The sequence below is a fragment of the Aphelocoma coerulescens genome, chromosome 1A, assembly GCF_041296385.1.
Source record: "Aphelocoma coerulescens isolate FSJ_1873_10779 chromosome 1A, UR_Acoe_1.0, whole genome shotgun sequence".
NCBI classification, from domain to species: domain Eukaryota; kingdom Metazoa; phylum Chordata; class Aves; order Passeriformes; family Corvidae; genus Aphelocoma; species Aphelocoma coerulescens.
Window position 1 is genome coordinate 66,094,834 of NC_091014.1, and position 27,507 is coordinate 66,122,340.

At 41.9% G+C, this 27,507-nt stretch overlaps 1 protein-coding gene across 1 annotated transcript; it reads right to left on the minus strand.

Moving 5' to 3' along the window:
- Positions 1 to 445: 445 nt before the first annotated feature.
- On the minus strand, positions 446 to 26,505 carry TTLL12 (tubulin tyrosine ligase like 12). The gene is made up of 14 exons (XM_069003369.1): positions 26,357 to 26,505; positions 19,886 to 20,061; positions 17,722 to 17,920; positions 15,837 to 15,996; positions 14,271 to 14,404; positions 11,610 to 11,686; positions 6,426 to 6,542; positions 6,105 to 6,299; positions 4,428 to 4,539; positions 3,492 to 3,643; positions 3,332 to 3,413; positions 2,834 to 2,902; positions 1,175 to 1,313; positions 446 to 961 (listed from the first exon to the last, which is right to left on the minus strand). The coding sequence occupies exons 1-14, from the start codon at positions 26,474 to 26,476 to the stop codon at positions 810 to 812; spliced, it is 1,884 nt and encodes a 627-aa protein (XP_068859470.1). The 5' UTR covers positions 26,477 to 26,505; the 3' UTR covers positions 446 to 809.
- Positions 26,506 to 27,507: the final 1,002 nt, after the last annotated feature.

Here is a 27,507-nt window from a genome sequence, read left to right on the forward strand (position 1 = left end):
TGATGAAAGATTAGGAATGATTTGTTTCAAATGGACACCCCACTGCCAAATACCTCTCTCTGAGGCCCTAAACTATGAAGTCCAAAGACTGTTTGGGCTTCTAGAAGAGTTTTCAAAATCCCTTTCATTCCTTCAGGCTTCTGCATTCCTGTGCTGCTCTAGACATTGCCTCCTGCTCACTTCCTCAAAAATCTGGTTTCTTTAAGGGGCAGGCTAAGGATGACAGCCAGCAATACAAGGTTCCTAAATGCTGTGGGGTTTGTTTCTCTCTTTTTAAATAAGAAAAATAGGAAGATCCATAAAATATTTAGTCTCACTAACCCCATAGTTCATTGCACTGAAATACCCTATTACTATTATAATATTATTTCCCACCCACCAGAACTTTTTAGATCTTTGTACAGGAGAGATAGGTAAGAAAGGGACATACAAACCCCCAACACAATTTGGTAAATTATAGTTTTAATGTTGACACAAGGAACTTGTGCAATGTTTCCCAGCAAGCAAGCAAGCAAGCAATCAGGCTACCTGAAGAACAAGTCCTACTTGGAGGTCTCCAATATTCAATAAACAAGACACTTTGTCAACACACACCATGATTTACAGAAAGAACAAAGCAAGACAAGGACAATGCAGACAAAGGGATTATCAATACAGTATATGGTATATGCATATTCTTCTGATACAATTTTTTCCCCCTGGTGATCAGTATAGGAAAACAGTTGCATCAGCAGCTCATAGAACTGAAATAGAAACCCTGCTGTTAAGCATATCTGAGAAGGAAATTGATAGAGTCATGTCTCCTGTGGTTAGACAATGCGTGTCACATGGCAATTGTCTGTTTCATCCAGAAATAGGGTGCTGAAGACGTCATTGAAAAAGGTGGGGTGGTATTGGCAGGCTCTGTCGCAGTCAGGATTAAAGTTCACCTCCAAGATCTGAGGCTGCATAATTCTTTTTCCTGTCAAGGCAAACACAAACATTGCTGCTTAATACAAGCTCTACAGAGACCCCAAATCACTACTTGTCTTTAATCCAGAATTTATAGAAAATGATTGGGAAAAGCACAGACCACACTGCTTGAAAAACAATACGAGTTAAAAGAGAAAGAATAAATTTCTGAAAAGGTCCACAAACATAAACAATTCAACATTCAAATAAAGGAGCTTCTCACCATCTCTGCTGGTGTCCCACTTAAGCATCAAGTCAATGGCATATATTGCTCTTGATGATGGATAATCGCAGATGCCAAGAGGGGCAGGTTTAGATGAAGCAACTTGGAACAATTCAGCAAATGCCTTAAAAATACTTGCCTAATAACAGGAAAAAGGTCTCTGAATGAGAAGTGAGGTTCCATAAAAGCAACAAACACATTTCTAATCACTTCAATCATACAGTGTTTTAAAGGGGTTTGTATCAATTGCACTACACGACAGATGAAAGTCTGCACAGTATTGGCTTCCAAATGTGCATTTAAACCTAATGCCAACACAGAGAAAGGACTCAGCACCTGGCAATATCCATGGGCTTTCCTGGGGAGCCAATCAGTATTATGGAAATCCTGAAAATAGTGCATTTAACATTTGAATTAACCCCCTTCTCATGCATCATGCAAAATACTCCACTCATGTAGAGGAGGGGAAAAAGAAAACCCAGGAAGAGTTCTGTGAAGACCAGCAGTACAACTGTGAAGTTCTGGCTTTTTTTTCCTGCCTATTCAGTTGTATTTTAGCTTTGTTTAGTTCTGTAATGAAAAATCTTCTACCCATTTATAGCCCCAAGAAAGGTGGGGGGGACATGGAGATTTTAAGAATGCACTATATAGGTATTTTGAAAAACAGACAGATATCCAATCTGAAAGTGAAATAAACCAGGAAGAACACACAGGTGTAAATTTTAGCAAGGGGTTTATACTGCAGTGAACCATTTCCTCTGCAAATGAAAAAGATGGTGTAAAACTTTATATTTTATGCACACACAAAGTACTACTTTAGGTAACCTACAGGATGTATTTTGACATCTCTCTTTTCAGCCCTTGTAGTCTCTTCCAGACTATTTTAAACCCTGTCATATTCTGAGTATCATTAATTGGATACAAGGCTCTAGTTAAAACCACTGTGAATTAATTCACGGAAATCAAGTCATAGTTGGATAATTATGCACTTTTGAATAAATATGCACATAAAAAGGCTCAACTATCATTCACTCTGTTTCTTCCAGCTCCTAATTAATATGAAAGAATGAAAGAATTCAGTTTTGTGCATGTTTCTGAACCAGCTCTTCACATTCAGCTTTTTCTTTCAAGCACGAATCACAGGGGGAAAATTAACATCAATGAGAAGGCTCTCGTCTGCCTTCCTGCATGTTTTATGGAGCTGTAGTATTTGTACCTTCCTTTTTACAGACAAAAGATGCCCTGGTATCAGAAAACTATCTGTGTGCTTGTGACAAGTCCCTGTGCAAGGTGCAGGGACAGGCCTCTGGCAAGGCTGCTAACACAGAGAAGCTGGGGCAGCAACAGGAAACTGCACTTGAGAGTAGTCAGGACTGGCTGTATTGCTAAGTCCAACATAAAGAATTATCATAGAATAATCATGAAATAAAATTCTCAAATTATAAAATACAGTTCTCTCACAACCAGGTATTTGAGGGCAAATTACACAAAGTTCTGAAGTAAAGGTTAACATATGATCTCCTTTGTGAAACTGATACACATGAAATATGTCTTCTGAGAAAAAAAATCCTAACAACACAACACTTTTGGAAAAGCTGGGTAAAAAAAACCCAAACAGATCAGGAACATTTACATGACAAAGATAAATTGCTGACTTACTTGTACCGTTGTCCAAGGATATTCAGGATATTGTTTTTCAAACAGAGGAATAAAGTCTTCACAGTGCACCTAAAACAGTTTAGTAACATCAAAGGCTGTCTTGGGTTGGGAATGACAAGAGAATGGGACATCAAATGTATTTGCCATTCATACAAATGCAAGTAAAGAACTAGGGAATTAAGAGCTCCTGAATACCTTCCTTGTTCCAGGATTTCTTGTTATAAAGGATCACCCTAAGGCTTCGACAATGACAAGCTGTCGTTGTTTGTAATTCTTTTATTGTCTCTATCAATGTGGGTCCTATTCAGAATGTAGGTTTGTATTACCTTAGACAATCACAGATGACTGGGGGAAGGAGTCTAGAAAAATATTTGCTTAGGACCTCAGGTACTTTGAACACCCTGCTTAAGTGGATGTGAAATAGGTTATTTGCTAATAGCCACCGGAAGATTTTCTACCAGCAGAAAGGTGAGGGAGTGTTTTGGGCTGTTTGCCTACCTGTTTTAATGTCACACCAGGAGCGTAATTCATGACAGTGAAATGCTTCTCATAGTCATCCAAGTCATCGAGTGAAAATGCCCTAAGGAACAGAAGAGCTCCTCAGTTTCCAAGGTATCCCCTTCCACCCGTGCACGCGGAGGGGAGGGGAGGCGAGCACCTGTTGGAGAAGCGCAGCCAGAAGACGCCGTAGCTGTAGAGCTGCAGGGGCCTGGCGCGGCGCAGCAGCACCACGTAGCGCACGTCGAACTTCACCGGCCCCACGTCCTCGCGCTCAAACAGCACCGGCTCCTCGATGTATTTGCACACCACCTGCAGCAGAGCACAGGAAACACAGGGAACACAGCCCACGTGAAACGCAAGTGTCACTGCACCTCCGTGACTTCGGGTACCCCTGCCTGCACTTCAGCTTTCCCTCAGAAACGTGCACAATACACCACGTTACTTTCTGTCGCGCTCTCACAACAGGGTGTGGAATCAAGGAGGTCAGTACGTTCTCATCTGCAAAAATCACAGATTTCTAACTCTGGTGACCTTGTTGTTTTGCAACAATTGTGAAGCAATTCTCTGTGCATTTCTGCACCCCAGAAAACACCTGCAGTCCACACACCACCCACAAATGGTGCTGAAGCGAGCTCCAGTGCTCACACACTGTGAGGTGCAGGTAGATGTTGCAGGCTCCCTGTAAAAAGCTCCTGATTCGTCTCTCCTTGGCAAAGGTGGTACTTTGTGCTACTGAGCAGAGCAAAAACAATCAATCAGGGCACAAAAGCAATAATGTTCCCAAACTGACCAATGCTAACTATAGCCAATGTGTTTGTCTGCCAGCCTGGGGATTGGCTTTACACCAGCACCAAGCTGGAGTATCCCTTATTGTTAGGGCAAGTTTCATTTTTTAAATAAGACAACATCACGCTGACTTCACTGCAACAACTGGAGTTGACCAATTTGAAACTGAATCTATTCTGAACTGTATGCGTATGGACAATGTGAATTTTGAAGAAAATGAATTTCCTTTGTATTTTCAGACCTCCTTCCATGAAGCAGTTTTTTCAGCTCTGCCCTTTAAATCCTGTTCAAAGCCATCCTCTCTCACCTTTGGGCTGCTTTCCCTGTGCCTGATGATACTGTTCAGATTGTTGGTGATGTGGGTATCCAGGCTTCTGGCCAGGTTCCATGGTTTACAGATCCAGTGATTGTCTTCTCCTCTGGGAGAGAAAGAGAGAGAGCAACACCTATAAGTATCCACCTCGTTCATCTGGCTGAAGATCCACTTGACTGGATTCATGTCTTCTCCTGAAAAAATACTTTATAAAGCTGTGGGCTACAGTGCAAGAATTAAGACTTTTGCTGACAGCTGGGAGCAGTAGGTCTTAGGCACAAGGAAGAGAAAAGGCAATGATACCTTTCACAGATATTTTTTTTTTTTTTTCAGTTAGGGCCTAGCATGATCTCACTGTTTATCTCCTTCTGCATCTGACACCACCAAAAGGGGAAAACAACCCATCAACAGGACAGCATCACCATGAACATGCCCAGGTCACGGTGTGGAATCGTTCTGCCAGGAGCCTGAGAACATTCTGGCAGGGCATTGTGCAACTTTTCAAGTCGGTTCCCTACTGACACCTCCAAATCATTCACATTAAATGACACCATAACTCATCTCTTTGGGAAGAAACCACACAGTGTCTCAACAGTTCACATTACAGGAAAATGAAAGCACACCACCATTGTCTTGCTTTCTAGCACTCAGACACCTCCAGGGACAAAATACTTTGAGATATCCTTGAGAAAAACCAGCAATATGCCAGTCTTTCCATCTGTCTTTCCAAGTCAGGACAGGATGACGCTTGATGTTTGATGTCCTTTCCTCAACCTATTAAAGCATCATAAAGTGAGCTGAAGATAGCAGTTAATGTCTGTTTAGTTTGTTTGAAAATTCCTATCTCCTCCTTCTCCTATTCCCTACATAGACACTGCATTCACTGTCAATCCTAGATATTAAAAAGGAATTAAGCCACCCCACACTAGGGATACATGGCAGGTGTGCTCTCTCCTGGTCAATGCCAGTCCATAACAGATTATGTACAGCAAATAATGGCCAAATGAAACCCCGGGCAGGTATCACCATAATAAGCAAGTGTCACCAAAGCAGCAACCTTTCAACCAGAATACTCCATGCCAGACAGAAGCGGTTATTCAGCAGTAGCTAATGCTCTCTTTCTCCCTTACGAAAACAAAAATCGTACTTTCCATCCACTTCAAGGCAGCTGCAGCAGCAGAAAGTGTGGATTTAAAACCCTAAAGCTCCATGACTGCTTCAGTCTAACACTAAAACTAAATCTTACTTTTGTAACCTTACAGAACCCAAGTACTTTAAACATTTTCCACTCTGGCTTAAGTGCAAGAACAACAGCTACTGTGCCCTGGAAAAAAAAGAATCCCACACTTGTTGCTAATACATTTTGAGGCTTTGTATATTCATTAAACACAAGAGGCAAGATCCTGACTACGCAACAAGCAAAGGACTTCAACTCTGTATTCAAACCACAGCAAAGTTTCTGGGTTTCAAACTGCATTGCTTCAATACTCTTACCTAAAAAAAAATACCTAAAAAGCTCCCACTTTTCAGGTAAAATTCACTTGAATATAAATGCAGCAAGAGCTAACTCATGGTGGTGCAACAGCTGCCAAGACCAAAATGTGGGCTCCTGGTCTTGGAGGAAAGTGGGATCAAGACAGGACAACCTAAGGAAGAGGAAACACAAGTCACCTTCTGTCACGTTGCTGGAAGTAGCTGATGAACTGAGGCAATTCTGTCTGGAGGTTAAAAGTCCGAGGCAACCATCTGGGCCCATCTGGTCCTCCAGCTCGCCTAGCAATGGATGCCAGGCAGTCTTTGACAGTCAGGAGGTTCTCACATGGGAACTGATTCACCATTACCTCAGGCCTCTCCTCACTCAGCTTCCTACAAAGCAAACAAGTGCTTGGTGAAGGGGGAAGGTTGTGGAGACCTTTGGGAACACAGTTTTTATAGCAAAAAAACGTTAAAAAAGTATTATCAGGGGAACAATGAATCCTATAATTAATTAACCTATAATCTTTGAAGTGTGAGAAGTTGTAGAGGATGTCTGCTTCTCCCTCGTTGTCTGTGAATACAAAACGGGGATGTGTCAGGTTGTTGAGGACTTGCTGAATGTCTGTGAAAACCCTAGAAGAAAGAAGCACATTAAGAAAACTGTCAATTTAGTTTCTGAAACTGATCAACTCATGCTTGAATAGAAAAAAAAGTTTTAAGTTTGACTTTCTACAAGAATTATGCTTTTCCTATATACACACCCTGTGACAATCTCTTCTTGATACACAGAAACAACTTCAATTGAAGTGGGATAGATTAAAAAATTGTATTTTGAGACAGGAATCTTATAGGTAGTTTAGCTTCACAAATATAACAGTTCAGAAGATGATGACTAAATCCCTGACACAGAAGCACTAACATGAATCCACTATTCTACAAGAGAAGTCCAGAAATGAGAGCAACCTTGTGAATACCTTCACTCCTGAAAGAGCTCTAAAAATCAACCTGCTGTCACCCACGTGAAAGAAAGTCATAGGAAATCTTGTCAGTTTCATTCACTAGCTTCAGAAGATTATTTTTGTTTGTTCAGAACTTCAAATAACCCAAACATATAAAGTAGCTACATTACGTATATGCTGGAAATACACATGGCTTTGAGGTTTGATACAAATTCCCTCTCAATCCCATTTAAAATCGCACAAAACCCCAACCCAAACCTGACAGACATTTCAGAATGTAACCAAGAATAAAGCAAGTTGTTGCATATCTTAAGAAATTTCCCTCTCAAATAAAACCAGTAACTTGGATGCTAAAATAAGCAGATAGAAATAATGGTTATTTTGATGACTTTACAGCTTAAAGTGAGGCCACTTAATTCAGAATTCAGCATGTTGATTCAAAAAGTGAGACTGTTTTTTTATATCAGTCTCATGGTAAGGGAACATTTAAACAGAATAAGCAACCACTAATTTTTTCCATGAGAAACTACTGTATTCTTCCTCCTCTCCAGATCTATTCTTATCAGGTGTGGAACTTTCCTCTCCTCCTCCATTATTACCCAACTGGAAGATATATACTCCCCTGAGAGACACTTATCTAAAAAGATGAACTGCAGAAATAGCCCAGTCACAGGGGGAAATAAATTCTTTAAAAAGCAAAGTATGTAAGATGCTTTGCATAGCTCCATGTGTGAGATATTACAATAGTTATACTATTTATGCTGAAGCCTGTAACTGAGAGAGAGGACTTCACTGTGGATGAAGGGAATTAGCCTGTTGAAAGAAGCCACCAATCTTTCCTCACTGTTACAACAGAACAAAGTTAGTATTTCCATAGGGTCCCACTAGCATTTCTTCCTGCAATTTGTGGCTTCTTGACTTCTCCTTGTAAGTCTGCACACTAGGAGGAAGTGTAATACCAAATCTGAAGTACTGGATCTATTGCAAGTTCTGCCAAACCCACAAGCTCCCCTAATATACACTGGTTTGGAGCAACTGTCTGTCCTTGCTGAAGCAAAAGGAAATCAAAGTGGTGACCTGAAGATAAAAGGCCAATTATATAATGCTGTAACAAAGTCCTGAAGCATCCAAAATCTCCACACAAATATGCATGAAAGAACACATGCAGCACAAGAGCTACTAAAATTTAAGATGCTCAGAAAACCTCTAACTGGTTCCTTACAAACACACCCTACAAGTCACCATTCCACAAAGACCCAGTGCCAGAGCACTCAAGATTATGTATTTGAAGACTTGTTCAAAGTGCAGCACAAAAGAAACACGGGAGCTCAATCTATCTTTGTTAAGTGCAGGAACATCACTGTAATAAGATGAGGGAGGTTAAGATTAGAAGGAAAATAAGTCCATTTCATTTGTCCTGAAGTTTTAAGTTTCTCCACCCATTCTGTACACTATTCTCTTACCATAAAGTCTTGGGACAGTCAAAAGCTCTGGAAAGCAGATTATTTCAGTTTGAGAATGCAAATCTCCCAGAAACACTATGCAGAATTAATGTATTTCACTGCCAACATCTATCACTGAGTTTAGTGGTCAGAGTCCCTCAGGTACTTCAGCCTATCCAGTATTAAGGCACACATTTGAAACAATCAGATCCCTGCACTGAAGAACACAGACTAAAAGGGCAGGCACCTGACAGCCACTGAGGAATTCCTTTGCTGTTATCTAAGGAGCACATAGGATCTGCTATGGCATTTTCCTTGGGTTTAGTTAAATATGTTGGTACACATTTCTGTGTCCACTCTGGTAACACACACAAAAAGATACAGAAAGGTAAGAAATGCACCAAGTCCCATTCTGGCTTTGGCAGATGGCAGAGCACCTACACTGCAATCCTGTAGTACCAGCCAAGCTATTTTGGACCTTTCATTCAGTATCAGGGACACACTGAACTAATGAAGCCAGCTAACCATACTTCCCAAATGATGGTTTTTTTCCCTTGTCTCACAGAAGTCCTGGCAGGGATGCTACAAAGTCTGGGATTAAAGATGATATTCGGTAAAATTATGAAAGTAAGGTAAATATGCTTAGATGTTACTTCATTTGCTCAAAGTATTTAAAGCTAAGAAGCTTTAAATCAACTCGCACAGCACAGAGCTGACAAGATGAACCAAAACAAAGAGTTGTCTCATAACAACAGCTCTTTAGACATTTTAAAAAAATAACTGATGTAGCTGAAGAGAAACATGAAAGAGAAGATCAAAAGAAAGAGATGATCAAGCCCAACACAAACTGGAAAGACTTTGCCTAATAAATGTCTTTGAAGCATTTAGTTCTTTGATTCACCTTTTTTTTCCATTCAGCAATCAGCACAGCTGGATAGAACAATCTCCCTAGGGCAGCAGTTACTATGCTACAAGACCTAATTGAACCTATAATTTTGCAGTATCAAACTACTTGTACTCAGTCCCCTGCTTTTCAGGATTCAAGTTAAACATTTATTTCATCTTCCGTTCTCAGTCTTAGCTCTGCTTCGATACAAGCTAAGAATTTGTTCCAGATTCTAAACTTTGTAACTTCATGCCTTGAATTTCTTCTGAATCCCCTAAAACAGCAGCAATTCACAAAGCAGAGCACACACATTATTAACAGGCTTCACACATCTACTCAGCTCCATATGTTCCCATCTGTCCGCCCATGGTGACAGCCCTGAAACCTTTAAAGCTTTAAAAGAGGCCAAGAGCACTGGAAGGCTGCAGCTCCCAATCAGTCATCTGGACTCTGAGATGCTGTTCTACTGATGGAGGAACTTTAGTAGACAAAATTCAGAGCACGAGAAGGATCCTACAGCCTTCTGCCCAGATATGAAAAGGATAAAGGAAAAGAGAGGAAAACCCTTAGGAGTACATTGACTGGGCATGGATTAAATTCCTTTGAAGAAGAGCAGGAAGAATTTGATGTGTTTCCCCCTCCCTCCTTCCTTGCCTAATGTGAATGCCATTCACTTGAAATATAAGATACAAAATAAAGAGGTAAGCAGTGAAAAATGTATCAAGATTTCCCAACATCCTCAATATTTCTTTCTGCCTCTATCAGAATGCATCTGCCTTTGACTCCTGTATCTGAGTACACCGGATGAAAAAAAGCAGTTTTTGCTTATCCTCACAGTCATGTAACCAGAGATTTCAGCTACAAAAGGAATCTTGACTATCACTGGGCAAGTTAACAAACGCCTCTACACAAAAATGACTTTGATTTCCAGTAGTCCTTCTCACGTAAAGTTGATCTAGGGAATAACAGATCAACACAAGAAGCTGGTGTGTGAGTACATCTACCAAATATGTTTTAGTGCAACTTTACCCCTGTCTTGGGGTGACGTTATGATGTGTATCCCATATCGCTGCCTATGCCCAGAAATTAATTTTTGTGCCTTTCTGTGCCTCTAAACTGAGCCTGAGAGGGAGAAGAAAAAAACTGAGCAAAATTTCTCAAAGCAGTTTGCAGCTTGTTCAAGGTCACATAAAGATAGGAGGCTTTTTTTTTCCCCCAGCTGCGGCAGGGGAGCGAGGAAGCACCCAGCTTGCTGTGTTCCAGTCAGCTTTTGGCCAGTTGTTTCAGTTTCTTGTTCTCCGGAGAGAGAGACAGAGAGTTGGACTTTGCTTTTCCTTCTCTGGAATTCCGGATTTTCTCCCTTTTCTACTGGACTGCTTTCAACCTCAGAGCACATCGGGAGGACTTTTCATCGGGCACAGAGGGCCTGGCCCTGGGCCAAGCCCCAGCTCCGAGGAGACCAAAGGGAGGACTCTAATGCTATCCCAGGTTTTTCCTCCACAGTGAAAGATTTTACCATTTAACCTCATTTTCCTTTCCCGTGTGTTTGTTAAATAAATAGTTTTATCTTCTTCACTTTCCTTCGAGGAAAATTTTTTTTTTCCCGAACCTGGGGGGGAGGGGTGGTTGTGCCTTCTCTCAGAGGATATATTTCTAAATTTGCCCAAACCGGTACAACCCCTTAAGCAAAATGTTTCAGGCAAGAACTGTGATCCCAGTGTCAAACACCCCGGAGTGCAACTCACAGCACATGCTAAGCGATGGTTTGTTTTTCTGGAATAAAACCAGTAACAAGGCAGCCTGGCCATGCAGCACTACTGCTTTTGCTCACAAAAATCCCTTATCTTTGCAATGTTCTTCCAGCTTTCTTCTGAAATGGTTTCACAGCATATGGTCCACTTTTGTAGCAAACACATATCCAATTTAAAACATCCCAGGTTTTTATAAGATTCCTGTTTGGTAATGCCATCTGAAGAAGGGGAATAGTCTGTTATATTCACACAGCACTGAGCAGCACAGGTACCCCTGTGGACATACATGCTATAATGCAGAAGACAAGTCTTTAGTCTATCTTATAAACCTTAGCAATACTTAGTGAAAACAACACTGTGTAACTTAGCCTTAAAATATTACACCTTTTCTTTCACCCAGAAGGTGCCACTTATTTAAAAAAAACCCCAAAAAACCAAACTAAATTTATTCTTTAGAAATTCTGTAAGTGACAATTCATTCACTCTGAAGAATAAATCCAACAGGAGCAACTAGTAAGTCAGAATCTTAGGCAAGTGGCTTCATATAAACACACCTTTACCTTCCCTCTGTTGTTCAAAGCTGGGAAAGGCTGTTCAGCCTGACCACACTGCAATACTGCACATAATCCTGGTAAGAAAACATTTGGTTTGTCAATACGTACTTGAAAACTTTGTCTTTGGCATAAACTGGAGGATTTATGACTAGAGGAAGTTTTTCCTTGTTTTCGGCTAAAATTGCCTGGAAAACAGAAAACCACAAGAAGTTAATTCTAGGCAGAATGAAAGAATCCATTGCATGTCTTATTGGCCTGTTCTCTTTGGTACGAGTGAATTTCAGTGAGTATATTTTGACAATTCTATTATGTTGTGTGATATGCTGTTGAGAAAAAAAAATATCAGTACAAGACCAGAGGCTGAAGGAAATCCTATTAGTAAAAAGGAACAAGAAATAAGGCTTCAAGACCAGGGCACATCAACACTGTTGAAAGACCCTGAGAAATTCTTGTCTCCTAAACATTTAAAAAAATCTCAAATCACAGCCAGCCATATACAATAGAAGACAAAGTTGCTGTATTTCCAACAAAATGGAAGACCGACCATTTAGTTGTGATGCTTTGTTACAGACGACTAAAAAAATTATAGGAGGTTGGAAGCCAACCTGCTCCTGTGAAAACGGGCAAAACGTTTTTTGCAGTCTTCAGCAGTAACCATCACTGCAAAGTCTCTCTCCATCCTGTACAGCCCCCCTGTGACTGGCAGAAGGAAATACACTTCGGGATCATTGCTGATGCCCTACCAAAGGGAGCAGCTCACAGATATTCTGGGATAGAAGAAGTGCATCTTGAGAAACAAAAGCAGCTGCTGCTGTGCAACAGCTCTTTGAATTCCAGCTGCTCCAGACTGCCATAAGTTGCAGTGGTGAAGTGTCTGTTCAGTCACAGAGGCACCTCTTTACCTTTAAGGCTGGTAGAGGTAATAAAATCCTACATAAGTGGAAAGATAAGCAAAACCACAATGGTAATTGAAGATCTTAGACATCACCTTCTAAAACAGATCGGGCAGGACAAATACAAAATAATTCCTGTAGTCACCCAAGAATAGGAAGAGAGCCTGTACTTTTAAGGTGAGAAGATTACAATCCTCAGAACAGTATCAAAGGATGCATTACTGTTTTATGCAGCTCAAACCCAGGGAGCTGTTGACATCTCCCTAGTCCCAGAGATACTCCCTCCATCCCAGACATTTCATCAGAAGCTGCTTCCCGTGACACTTGTTTCTGCAATCATTGCCCCATCATCAGCCACAGCATCATTTAAGTTACAGCCTTTGTGGTCTGTGTTGGAAACCAGAATTAGGTAACAGAACAAAAAACAGGTATCATAAAGTTCAGCCACCATGTTGCTATAACAACTCTCTTGTTATTTTACATATAATGAGAATGAGAACTGTCAGCAACACGGTATCTCTTTCCAGCTGTGTCACCTTTGGTGTTTAGGGATGTGCCATGCCCTGAGCTATTCTTCACTGGTCTGTCACCAGCTGAGACTTTCATCTACTTCTAGATATTCTAGAGTAAAAGAAAGCTCTGTTGGTTGGTTCTAGCATCAGTAGGGCTCTCATCTCTTCTCAACAGCTCAGTGGCAGAGACAGTTAAAAAAAAGGCTACTTTGAAAAGATGTTTTTAAGGTAGAGCGGTAAAGGAGGATACTGAACCCATTTACCACACACAGTTCATTAATTTGAGCTGATAGTACCAAAACAGAATTAAAACATGGGCAAAAAAGTTGCCTTATCTGAGACCAAGGCACTTTTGCCAAGAGAACACATGTAAGAGAAACTGTGGGTGCATTGCTGTTCCTCATTTGTTAATGCAAAGTACAGCTCTTCCAAAAATGCAAAATCCCAACCAAGCAATCTGACTTAGGTTACAGGACAGCCTAGATATTATGAGTGTATACCTTTATTTAGCAGAAGCAGGTTAAGTTCATTTCTGACTGGATATTGTTAATAACAAGCTGGATAGAGCATTTTCTGCCTCTCATCCATCATAAAGAAACAGACTGGGATATAGATTCATCTTTAGAAGGTGTACTTTGAATACTATTAGTAGCCAGTACATCTTCCTCATAGGTATCAGTTTCCTCATTTTTCTAAGAAGTGAATCTTGTGCAGACATTGTTCATGAAAAGGAGATTCCAAATATTAATTTCACATCCTTAAAATATCCCAAACCTTTATTAGAAAGGAAACAAACTGAACGAGTACTTTGTAAGTGCCATCCAATTAAAAATGTCTCTGCTCAAATATTTAATGGTTCTAAACCACAACACAGCCCAGTATCCAGTCTGAAAAATACAACTTTTCCTAAAATAGTAAACCAAATCTTTCTTTAACTCAAGACTGAACAGCAATGCTACAATAACAAATCCAATCAATAAGCCTATTAGACTATGTATCAAGTATCTAACTGGATGATGGATGCCTCATATGAAGTACCTTGTAGTGTGCTTATAAAAAAAGCTATGCAATACAGCAATAAAATATTAGAACTCATTTATGTTGTTCCAGTATTTAAACACTTAGACATTACATATAAGTGTAGGACATTTCTTGTCTCACTGTGCTTTGATTTGTTTTTTTTTTAATTTAATGGCTGTCCTCTGAATCAATCTTTAAGTTTAAAAAGAAGCAAAATCAGAATTCTTGCAATGCTTTTTTAGACACGGAGCCCCTCCTTTAACTAAAAACCCAAACTATGCTAAACTATGACATATCTCTTCTTAATGGAGATAAGATATGGCATTAACTTGTTAACATCATACCTGGTAGTGCTCATCTGGTGGCTCTGGAGTAGAACAGCTGACATCCACCACTTCAGTAGGCACCCATGGTAACAAAACACACTTCCTGATCAGGCGATCCGTTTCCCCGTGGGCATAATCACGAGTGACTTCATCTGCAGCAAAACCAGGAGAACCTTTAGGAACTGCCTTTCATCGCCCACTCAAAATCTTCAAATGACAGCTGTACAGTCAATACCAGTGTCATACATAAAATCCCTATTAGTGCTTGGTCTTTGCATATTAAGTGCTTTAATTAATTTTGAGTTAAATATTTTTAAATTGAATGTTAAAATTAACCCATCAGCCCAGGTACACAAATCAAGTTTTATTATTTTGGTTTTCACTCGTTCCAAGCTGTTCATTTGTGCCCTTCCCAGTAAAAATCCCCAGTTAAAAGTTCCCCAGTTAAAATCCCTTTTCAAACATTAATCACTTGTACACAATAAGAGTTATCTTTCCTATGTTTACTGTATACTTTTACAAGTGTTTTAAGATGTGTTGGATGTATTTTCTTATGTTTTTACTTGTACTTTGGTTCCAAAGAAGATTTCAAAACCCCAGTTCCAACAAACAGCACAGCGCCCACAGCCATTAAGCTGTGGAGCCCTGTAAGCTAACCTGAATTTTAATGATTGGTGGACAGAGGTAATCTGTCAAAGGGAAAACACCAATCACCTTAAACCAAAGGGGCAGGCTGTGGGTGGACTGTGGGTGGAGCAAAGGCTATAAAAGTGCACGATAAAGACACACCCTCTCTCATTTCCCCTTCCCCTCCAGCTTGCTAAGTTCAGTGCTGGAGAAACCTACCCCTTTTCAGGGGCCTTTAGAAATATATATTTCTTTTTGACCAGCCTAGCACTGCAAGCCTTTTTCCCTCTACCTGAGGTCCAGTGCTGTCTAAGCCTGAAGATCTCGAATCCCTGTGCTCCTGGGGCATACCTCCTGAGCCACTAGGATCCCAAATTTTTATATTTTGCTAATTTCTGCAATTTTTCAATTTTTCTGTTTTAATAAATTGTTTTAATTTCTACTAAGAGTTGTCTCATTCCTCACACAGCACAACTTTTGTTATTTAAATGAAAAACTAAGAGATAAAAGAGTATTATTTAGGATGCTTATCTTCTCCACATGACAGAGGCATAGGGTGGCCCCTGATTAAGATTACAGGAATAAATCATTGGCCTGGTGTTTCCCAACTTTCAGAGCCTGACGATTTGACTCAAAGCTACAAACACTGACTTTAAGGAATTTTTTTTAAACCCTTCAGATGACTGAACTGGCAGTTACACTAAGGCAGTGATGCAAGATTTAGGTTCTCTATCAATAAAACAATAGCAACATTTTTGGACTGATAAAAGGTCTCTGTGTCAAAATATGGAAATACCAGACAGAGAGAACTTTTATATTTGACAGTGTTACAAGAACACAGCCATTTTGGTCTTGAAACATTTGTTCTACTGTAAAATGCTCAGTGATTTCTAAGAATTGGCCTGTTTTCTATTGCAAGCATTTAAGAAAACCCCAGCTCCTCAGACACACACTTACCACCAGTTTCAAGGTCTCTCAAAGGCCAGAGAACCGTGTAAGCAATTTGTTGAGGCATATAAAACAGAGGTGCTGTTGCAAAACTCGGCTGGTCTGAATGCTGAATGCGTGATCCAAATTCATCCATGATGTACCAGACAGGAACCTTTTCCTCTGCAGTCTGCAGGATTAAACAGAGGGAGACACCTCGCACACGTCAACTGCAGGAAAAGTTCTGTGAGACAGAGGCAGCACCCCTACCCCACTTCTCAGATTCCTGCTCTAGCCAGGACTGTGGGCAGGTGCTCCACACAGAGTAATGCTCTCAGCCCTGCAGCCCTGAGGCTGAGCCAGCACTCAGGCACTGCTGGAAAGGAATACCTGCTCCCACCTTGACTGCATACTCCCATCCTCTTTCTTGTGCTACTGCTGTTGCCACCAGACCCACTTTCCCTGAACCAAAGTAGCCACTTAAGAGAGCTAAACCAGCAGAAGGCTGCTTGGTAGGATTAGTTTTCCTTCAGTTTTTATCAGAATCAATTAGCTAAAAAGTGTTTGAAGTTTAAGAGTGAAGGAGAGCAAAACTGCTGCCTGCAGCTGGCTGCGAGTGCTGAGGCTGCATTATCAAAGTGCCCCCTCCTGCAACACTTGCCATGAAAAAATCCTGAATGAGATAATAAACTTTGAATTGCTTGGTAGCACTACTGTGGTCTTTTCACAGAGGCAGGAACAGAGCAGAGAGACTAGACTTAAGATATTCAAGCAGCACAATCCCAGAAAAGGGAACAGAAGACAAGTTTAACTACAGCTTGAATTAACTGTCTTCTGGAAAATCACATTTCAAGTGGTACCACAGATAATTCTATTTGACTCACAAGCTATTCATGACAAATTGAGAAACAAAGAGATAGGACAGAAAATACTCAGAGATACTGTTCAGACCTCCCTCTTATTTAAAGAAAAAGTAGTCACAATGAACCTGCTTCTCAGGGATTTTTCTGACCTGATTCTACTGTGAGTTAAGTCTGAGCTTAATTGATAAAGATGACCAGTCCAGAGAACAACCTCAAGATCCTGAGCTAATAGGTGCAATCTGATTGTGCTCTCACTGCTCAGGGTTAGCCCTGCCCATTCTGCATAGGGCTGAGGCCAAAGAATTCACCTTTCTCCTCTTTAATTCAAAAAACTCAAAAAAGCCTTGGAGCTCCACTGCAAACCCTACAATAGGATTTTCAGCTGAACCCTGAGGGTTGTATTCTCTCAGAAATGTCCTGTGTGCACTTGAAGGTGTTTGAAGGCTCAAGACACACTGGTACAGTGCTGAAGGACTACAGAGGGCAGGGTGACCAAACCTGGTGTGCTCTTACCCACACACCCATAAAGTAGCAGCCCTTGCAGTAAGTTATGCCTAGGAACACTCAGGCTCCATCCTGAAGCCAGCTGGTTCTCACCTGAGGGTAAGGGAACATTTACACAGTCCAAAGTAATTAGTGCAGGGAATTACTTGGCAGTGTAGATACACCCCTGGTCTGTAAAGCACTCTGCACAGGTGAGGAAAACTGCAAGCACTGCTGAAACACTTTCATGCAAAACATCTGATTCTATGAAAGGTTCTTTCCTTCACTATGAAAAAATTTGAGTAGGAAAAAACCCAACATAACATACAAACAGACTTCCCACTTATAGCCCCTTTCTTTTGCAGCAGACTCTTCTCTCTCTAAAAAATAACCTCTAAAATTTCTCATCAGAAAGCTGGTAGCAAGCTGCTGTGCGTTTTACCTCTACATTGCATTTGCTCTCCTTCCTAAAGAGGAGCTTACTCTGAAATGCATGTAAGGATCTTTGTTAATATCCATGTCCTGGAACGTCTTCACCCCAAAATTTCTAGCATACCGTAGAGACTTACCCCTTGAGAGAGCTGGTAGGTCTGGTTGTATTTCCACATTTCCTGCAGCACCTGCTCGATGCTGCCCTCGTCTGGGAGCTCTCCGTGGAAGGCGATGCCCATGAGGTTGGCCATCCTGTGCAGCAGCCCGGGCACACGGCGCAGCTGCTGCCGGGCGTGCTCCACGCGGTACGTCCAGGCGTGGTCGATGAGGAACACGCTGCAGGAGAGTTTGGGTGCTGTTACACCCCAGGATTCTCACACACACGCAGCCACATGCTCTGAATAAAAGCTGCGTTTCCCTGTAGATGGCGTGATAGCTAATCTGCTCTTAGTCACAAGGGCACTCCCAGAGCACACACTGTGGCATTGCAGGGTAGGAGCAACTTTCCAGCAGTAGTTTACACTCTGGTTTTGTTCTAGAAAGCTTATGGTGCATTAGTGAGCATTTCCATGGAAATGAGGAGCAAAAGAAGAACACTCAGTTTGTGAGCTTATTCCCTTTAAAAGCCACAAACACAAATGTCTTCCCTTTTAATCACTATTAAATCTAGGCATCAACCTGGTATTTTCACTGAAGCAGGGAAACAAAACATTATTTTGAAAAATTATTTGAGGACCTTGTTAGCCAAGAGGTTTGTGACATCTACTGTCATCTGTAAAGCCAGGTGCACAAGTCAGATCATCAGAAGCCTGTATATGCTATTAAAAGAAATTGAGCAAAAACTTTTGATTGTTTCAATTTGGTTTGGGGTTTTTTTGGGGGTGGGGTGGGGTGTGTCACCAAGTTATTTTTAGAAAAAAATGCATTGTTTAAAAAAATTATAATCTAACCCAAAATAAAACGATGCATACCTGGGGCACTGCTTCCCTTGACAAGTTTAACCCTTGTTTAGGCTGCATGACTTTTAGAAAAACACAGTTTTTCAAACAGAAGGATTCTCCATATTTTGGTTATATCATCTGACTGAACCAATACAGAGAAAAATCTGAATTCTACTTGCTAGCAAAAACCCCAAACCACACAAAAACCCCTCCACAACACCCATATTTCAGAAAGCGAAAAACATGACAGCTGTCACGTAGGGCAAGTATGGCTGAACAATTATTGTATCCCAGATTCCACACACACATGAAACCTCATTTAATTTTAAAATTAAAGGCTCCAGAGAATGGTAAGGTCAAGCTCTTTGAAAACGTTAGCAAACAGGTATGTTGGTGTTCTGCTCCTACATTCACACACCTAAATGCTGCAAGGAAGCCCAAGATTATCACAGGAGCTGGTTCTGAACTTGGTAATTTAAGTTCTCACATTTAGAAAGGTGATGACTTAGGGTAAAGCAGGGATGTAAAGGCAGATACTTGTGACTCTTTGTTGGTTTTATGCATCGAGCCTGATTTAAATTTTTAGATTTTGCATGTTTACCTAAGATCTAGAAAGTATAAAAGGTCTCACAGAAGTTTTATAGAACTGAGCAGAATTGCATTTAGATCTCCAGCAGAGATGACTTCATCTCAATGCTTTTTATTAAATACTCTGTTCTATGTTTGAAACCAGTAAGAATACAAAAAGCACTGCTATAATATAAAGTTGTTTCTTACCCAACTTTATTCTAGTTTTATAGATGCATCTTAGCCTTATATTAATGACAGATAACCTGATTTTGGAGCAACAGAACAGTAATTTGATACATTCAATTATACATGCAGGCACATGACCACCCTCTTGCATTACACTTCAGCTGACTGAAGGAAATGTACTAGCCCACAGAATATTACTGTGAGTGCCATCTCGGCATGAGATTTGTGGATATCACAGGTATTCCTTCAGTGTTTTTCTCCACAGGCACAGAGTCTCACCGATACAAAGGTTTGTTTTATTTCTGCAGAAATCATTTCAAGGTTGCCTTTTCCCTGTTTTCTCCCTGAGTTTACCAAAACCAATTTGTAAGTATCTTCCAGCACGATTTAAAAAGGAACGAAATTAAGATTCTTGCTCTCCCAGGACCCTCTGCAAGGTGTGCTTCAGAGCACACATCTCTCCTCAAACATGCAGCTATGTCTTAAGAGTTGGAAAAGAGGATTTCTGAATAGGATCAAACAAGTCTCAAAGCAAACTGTCACTATCATTTTAGGGTTTCACACTACTCAAAGACTGAACACTGTTTTCAAAATCACAACTCACCTATCGGGATTAGAAGCTTGAAGCCCATTCTCATTTGTTACAATAACTTTGAAACAAGGTCCATTTCCAGGATTTGGTTTCTTTTTAAATTGTTCTTCCATTTCTTCATCAACTTCTTCCTCCTCATCCACCTCTTCTACTTGCATTATTCCAAAGTAGTCACCAGCATCAAATACCTGAGATGGAAAGTGCACAAAACATCATGCAATTGGTTAAGACAGAGCCCTGATATGCACGATGCAACACCTGTAGATAATTTTTTCCCTGCAATCTGATAAAAATTGGCATTTTTAACTTAAGAGGTGAATGAACAACACTGTTTATTCTTTCACATTTTAAGAGAGCTGTTTGTTTGGGAAATTTCTTCAGTTAATATTGGCAGGAAGCTTTGTTGGTTTCTCTGGCACCAACAGGTCTACTAATGATTGTTTATTAGTTTAATGCCTCATTAAGAATTTCAGAGGGTGAAAACAGAATACCTTTGCTCAATCTTTGCTAAAATCAGTAATTTAAGACCTGCAAAACCAGGTGTTACCCAGGCTCCAGAACCAACTAAAGTACATTAAGGTCCCTGAAGAAAAAGAGCTTTTCCCAGTTGAGTTCTGAACCAGTTAAGAAATTTCAGCCTGTTTCCCTCTCTCTTCTTTCCCTATAAAAGAAACCATCAGTGCTCACTCACCTCCAGATAAATTGGGAAATTCCTTATAGTGCTATATATAAAGTTAAGTTTTACACACTTATCTCTACTAAGGTGCTGAAAGGGGTTTGTTTACATTCTTGCCTACTCTGGATGCAACAATTTCATCTAGAACATACAGAAATTAGGGCAGGCACCACACAAGACTCCCTTGCTAAACAGTGGGCTTGCATATCTTGCAGAACCAAGACCCTGCTGACAACTTTCATCACTCCAAAATGAACATATGCTTTTAGGAAGACAAGAATATGTAAAGCCTCAAAAGACTGTTGAAATTCTTTCAGAGAGAATTATTTTTTGCTAGAGTCACTTACACACCACCTAACAAACGAGGCATGGGCAGACAAATCCTTTGCTTCAATCTAATAGGACTAAAAAGTAGCAGGGAGGGAGAAAGGTCTAAAGTGTGAGCTCTGGAGTTACTGGTTCAACACTCCAAACCCAGTTACACACAGCCTGCAATGCCAGATTATTAAAAATCATTACTTCTATATATTGACAACTTATTAGTTGTAAAGTCCCAGCAGCAGCAACAAGCTTTTATTCGTTCAGGTGAGTGTTTCTTCAGGACAACTATTTTTGTTAAGCCTCAACAGGAGGGTAAGGAAATCAACTCCACATTTGTGAAGAAAGGTCACCTAGAAAAAGCAGACAGCTGCTCAAAGAGGGAAGAAGTCAGCAGGGAAACAACGGCTACTTCTCATCTTAAGCCACAGTTCATAGAGCAGATCCAAGTGGAGAAGTATCTGAAATTCCCTTCTGAGGAACAGGGGATGGTATTTTCCTCTGGGATGGTGAAAGGCAAGGTGAGATGAAAAAAAAGTCATAGAATGTCTTGGGTTAGAAGGGACCTTAAAAGATCATCCTGGTTCCATCCCTACCATGAGCAGGGATGCCTTCCAGATGCTAACAATAGCTAACAGCTATTAGCTGTTAGTAGCAAATAGCTTCTTAGCTAACAGCTTCTTAGCTAAATGCTAAGAAGATGCTAACAGTATGTTGGCTAATACACACATAAGCATTTTTTTAGGGTAAAGAAAATTACTTTACAAACAAACTGACTAGAGATTAAAACAACATCCATTTAAAAAAACCCCCAGAAACTTAGTTTCTTTCACTTCAGCAGGTATCAAAAGAGCAGTTCGAATTTATTTCTAGTTTTACAGTTGCTAGAAGAGGATAACATTACTCAACAGTAAGCAGCATCACAACCTCTTGCTGTTCTAATAGCAGCCTCCAATGCTTCTTTAAGTCTCTGCACAGTTGCCTTGAAAATTTGTAGTCACTGAAATTCATGTAGCTACAGGCAGGTTCCAGCAAAAGGAAGAGCTCTTCCCTGTGCTCACCATCAGTTTTTGTCTGGTTGGCTCCCAGCTGGGTGAGCTCCCTGGTGTGGTTCAGGGCACAAGTGCTAATCCCAGCCCACGGCAGCCAGCAAAAGCAGCGTGCCAGGAAACACGTTCCACTCTTCCCTGAAGAGACACTTCACTGCTCCTGCTGCTGGATCAAGGGCCATCCTCAACAACCTCATTAGCCAGCAGAAGAAACGGCAGCCAAGTGACTGGCAGTCATTAGAAAAGGAAAAGTGTAACTGTGACTCAGGGGAGCCACTTGACATGAGCTGCAGCGTGGCACTGCGTGTGTTTTCCTACACTATCTTTTGTCTTAAGGAGTTTGTGAGAGAGGGACACGAGGTGAGCCAGCGGCTGACTCAGATTCAGCCTTCGCTCACGACACGCTCCACCCATTTACCAAACACCCACAATGAATATCAAGTTCTTCCCCAAGTAAGGGGAAGCTGCTGGGTTTATATTTTATTAAACATCATCCCAAGACTTCAAGAAATGAAGGGATTCCAAATGCCCTAAGCCAAAGTTTTGATCTCTCCCTCCAACAAATCATCAGATGCATGAGACTGTAGCAGCTGCATTTAGCAAAACAACTCCACTTTTAATACCTTTACAGAATTATGCTTAATGAAAAATTTCTCCTAGAGAAATTTATAACCTTGTAAAAGTGAATTATATGCATTCCTCACCCAAAGCAAATCACACTTCTCGCACAGCAGCTCAAGACCACCTTAATCGGTGGCTTTTTGTGAGGGTTTTGTTGTTTTTTAAACTCATAACTGGTAAGACAAGCAGTTCAGTAGAGCACTGATGGGTTTGGCTGAAGCACCTCGTTGTCAGTGTGGGTACACAGATACTCTTGTGTCTCCTCTCTTCCTCCCTCCCTTTGAGCCAGGCTGTCACACTGAACCTATTAACACAGAAGCTCCATTAAGGGAATCTTAAGTAAGCTCCTTAAGCAAAAACCAGCTGGATGAAGATCACACACCAATTTGAAACGTAATCTTTGGCTTGAAGCAGAACAGGGAGACCTCACATTAAGTATTCCACCAGAGCAGCTAATAACTTCTAGAAGATAACAAAATACCAACACATTCCAGTGGCACAACTGCTTGCAAGCAAAACATGTTTGGACAAAATCCCTCCCTCTTCATGTTCAGTGCAGTTCCAACCTAACCAAGCCCAAGGAGAACTTGATACCAAAGCAGGCACATGTCATGACAATTACCACACAGGCATCTCCAGCAAATTCTTTCAAGGCACACTGCAAACTGCCTTGAAGACCACAGGTAACCTCTGAGCAACAGGCTGCCCTCCACTGCTCTGGAAAATGAAGTCTGGGAATATTTTCATGCTGCATTCCTTCCAGTAATTAATTAACAGCCTCCATTTCTAACTGGGATGAAACTCTAAGCAGTCTTTTGCCAGCAACATCTCAGGGCTACAAAAATCTTCCTGCAATACACAGATGCCTGCAAAATAACTTAAGGTATGGCTGGAATAGAAGAAAAAATACTATTAATAAAATTAGATACAGGCACTGTATTTTCCAGGCTTATAAACATACTATACATAGTTTAGCCAACAACATAAGAAACAACCACTACACTAGAAATAGAATTTTAGCACTTATAGTGAATGATTACACATACATGTATTTTATTTTTCAAGTTTCTGCCAGAAACACAAAAAAAAATTCCTCCCAACAGATGCTGAATGCTAAATGCAAAATGAATAAATACAGGCAGGTTTACCAATCTAGCAGCTATACCATGTTTTGAATGAGCAATCCAATTACATAATGCTCTCAGAAGGAAACCTGCTCCAGCAGAACCCAAGGTAAATAAAAAACCAAAAACCCAAACCCTCCACTTCTCACAGGCTTTAGTGTACTCAGTGGAGGGAGGGTGCATTCACTCTGTGTGTTGAAACACGTGTGAGTGTGTTGGAAAACAGCTGCTCGGGCTGGGTTCTAGAGGTATTGATTCAAGAGATATTTTTATCTGTACTGTGGATGCAAATTTTTCAAGTTCTATGCTAGAAAGTTTTAATCTTTGCGGCAGGTTAGGACAAATGAAAAATTCCTTCCATGTCACTCATGAAACTAGGAAACTCATCCTATGCTCCATGTTGCACTGGTTTTTTGCCCCCTCAGTTATTCTTTATTATGTAGATTCCCAAAACGTTTTCAGCCCTTCCCCTCACCTCCTTTTCTTTCTTTACTGCTGCTCCTCCAGCCATTCTGCATAGTCCAGTTCTAAGTAAGGTCCTGTAGCTCTGTCTCTACCTCCTCAGGAGGTCATCCCAGTCCACAGCACTCCTCACAGTAACTTCTCCTGGACATCCCAATCGTCTCAATATCCTTTTGCCCTCCTTCTCGACAAAACCCAGAAGCTGCAGCAGTAGACACAAGCACTCTCAGCAGCTTACTTTATCTTCCAAAGCTCACTGAAATAATTAAGTTCCTTTTTCCACACACACTGGAACACTTAGTACAGAAAAGCCTGCTCAGCAACCACTGCAAGTAAAATGAAGCAGCAGGAGCAGCCTGCTGCCTTAGGGCACGTGCTTTCTTCCTTCTGCCTTTCGTCATCCCAGCCTCTGCAAAAACATCAGCACCACGGGTCTCTTCTCACTCTATTGTTTTACCTTCTAAATGTTATATCCTCCCAGCAAAGCTGGTAACAAGCAAGGATTTCAGCCACAGGTCACAAATCTCAAGCCTGCAATAGGTCACAGCACAGATTCAGTTTGTTACCTCCAGCTTCACACTGGCACGTGGAAACACACAGCTCTCAACTTTGCGTTTCCTTAGCAGTTTTATACAGCCTTCTGTTCCGTCCTCTTCCAGGACCTAAGCAGAGCGTCCTCTTCTCCTACCTAAGCAGAGCAGCAGGTCACTTGCATGAATACTTACTGAGGGGAGTTAATTCCACATGAAGTTTGTGACTGGGCATATGCTGGAGATAATGTAGATTTACCTTCTCCGTAATAAACATGTATTCCTGCTATTAACAGTACCAGACAACAGACTGAAAGCAGCAGGAACACATGCAGACCCTTCCTGACTATAAACACTCACACCATGACTTGCAATGCTTTTCTCCTGTCCCTACTTTGAAGCTGAGACGGGGAAAAGAATCATTCAGGTAACTAGAAATTACTTGACCTGTACATGGGCGTAAAACTGCAGCCTCCCTCTCCTTCCCTACCATCCTATACTACCTGTTCAAACTTCTCATCCCATCTCACCCATTTCTTCACTGCTTATCTTGCCCCCCAGCAAACCACCACTAACTAGTTGCCTTCTCCCCCTATCAAATCTCTTTCTCTCTCTAGGACTCGAAGTTCACCTCATTCATATTTTCTTCTCCAGGCCGACTCCTCCAGACTCCCTCAAGCACTCTCAACTCTCCAGACAAATGGTTTCGGGTTGCGTCTCTTTCCTGCCTCAGTTCCTTGTTCCTTTACTCCCACAAATCAAAGACAGCTTTCCTCATCACTAAGGCTGGGCTGCAGATGTGCAAACTGGAAAGAAAAATTTTAAATACAACCCGTGTCTTTACAATCTGTTTAAAATCACTCATTTTCTTGACTTTGTTTCTCTTCCCTTTCTCATCACAAAGCTCCAGGAAGCAATGGTTGCTACACAGGTGAAAAGGGATACTCCATCCTGGAGTGTGCCTGTGCCTCCACTCTCCCTTTAGTTCAGGGCCAGGGGTCAGCTTCACCTGAAAAAAACTGCCCAAGCCAGGTAACTCATGAACAAATGAGATGAGCTGACTGAGCTAGGCACAGTTAAAAATGACTGATCTGTGTGGAAGTGAACTGGGAAAAAAACCCTAAAAATCAGGCAAAAGCCAACACAAACCATAATGGAACATATGACAACATCCCGAGTCTAATACCACTACTGTTGCTGCTTTTTCTTAATTCGCTTTCGCATAAAAAGCAAAGGGTTGAGGACATTGTCCTGCATTTGGCTGGGACATAGTTAATTTTTTTCTCAGTAGCTGGTAGAGTGCTGTGTTTTTTTAGGTTCATCACGTCTCTCCAGTACTGCATCTCTCGTTACCGGCATCTCCAAACGCTTTCAAACTTTACGCCGACAACAATAAGACGAAATCAGATATGCACAATACACCTGACGCCTTTTACAGCCCCGAGCTGCAGTTTCGGTAACACAACCCACACCGTGCCTTTCCCACTGCTCCCTGCTAGGCAACAGACTCTCTTCTTCACCCAGGCGCGGAGGGGCTGCCCTCAGCACCACTCTCCACGACCACGTCCCACGGCCTCCGCTCGCCGCCGGCTCGGGGCTGCTCCCTCAGCGCCGCTCTCCCCCGGCTCGGGGCTGCCCTCCGGGGCTGCTCCCTCAGCGCCGCTCTCCCCGTTCCGGGGCCGCCCCCAGCGCCGCTCACCCACCTCTCCGCGCAGTTTGCGGCTCAGGCTTTCCCAGTAGCGCGACGGGACCCGCGATGCGCGGAGCGCGGCCCCGTGCAGGGCCACGAAGGCCGCCAGAGCCTCCTCACCCTCTCCCGCCATGGCCGGGCCGGAACGCGCCGGGCGGGGCGGCCCCGCCGGGGGCGGGCAGGGAGGCGGGAGCGGCGCTCGGGGCGTTGCCGAGCACGGAGTGGGTTCGGCCCTGGAACCGGGGGGCGAGGGCGCCGGGAGGGCAGGGCCGGTTCCAGACACCGCGGAGAAAAAAGGGGCATGAGGAGGTTTCAGTCTGGTGGGGAGATGCGGGTTCTGCTTCTCCTTTGTTCTTCTCCTGTCCTTGAGCTTTAATAAAATGATAGCGTTCGTTGTGCAGTGCTGGCCACAAGATTTTATTTTATTATTTTCCCGGCGTTTTAGGGACTTTCTGGAAGGCCCCAGCCATAGCCCCTGACGCGGGGTGTGAGGCATGGCAGGTGCTGACTGCGGACCGCAGCAGTGGGAATTGCTCTCTGAGTTGTGATACTCAGGGAAAACATACAGTGTCAGTCATTTATTAAATTAAAGCTTTTTTATTTTGAACATTGACAAGGGAATTTTAACATGTAGGCCTGTCTTAAATATCTGTCAGTACAAGAGGGAGGTGTGTTTTTTGCAAGCGCGTGTAGCAGAGTGCTGGCTTCCCAGACCCTTCCTTGGATTGGTTTAGAAGAGATTTCTAAGAAAATCTTTTCAAGATTTGTGGGGAATAGCCTAAGCCAGTTTAACCCGAGGTTTTTTAAACATTTCTGGTAGCTTTGGTGTCGCCTCAGGTATGGTTATAAAGCTCCAAGAGCAAAGCCAGGTGTCTGACACTGCTCAGAGCACAGGTCAGGGCTTTGTTGTGCCCACATGGCTCCCTCTGTGGATTACCTGTGCCAGGAACTGTGGGAACTCCTTTTCCTGCCAGCCTATCCTCAAATCAAGGATTCAACTTCAATGCTGCTTGGGCTGGCAGCACAGCACTGTGCTGGGAGGGGTGCCCTACAGCCCTGGAGATGGTCAAGTTCAAGAAATAGGATTTTAGGATCTAGTAGCTGGTCAAGAAAGCCTCACATTCACAGACTACAGTCAGTGGAGAATGTGCCATGTTGAAGAAA

Excerpts from the sequence above, each read along its gene's own strand:
- TTLL12 (XM_069003369.1), bottom strand. The coding sequence starts at position 26,476 with ATGGCGGGAGAGGGTGAGGAGGCTCTGGCGGCCTTCGTGGCCCTGCAC. Across the intron at positions 6,543-11,609 it reads GCCAAAGACAAAGTTTTCAA|GGTTTTCACAGACATTCAGC; the intron begins GTACGTATTGAC and ends TCTTTCTTCTAG. Across the intron at positions 3,414-3,491 it reads TGGCTGCGCTTCTCCAACAG|GGCATTTTCACTCGATGACT; the intron begins GTGCTCGCCTCC and ends TCTGTTCCTTAG.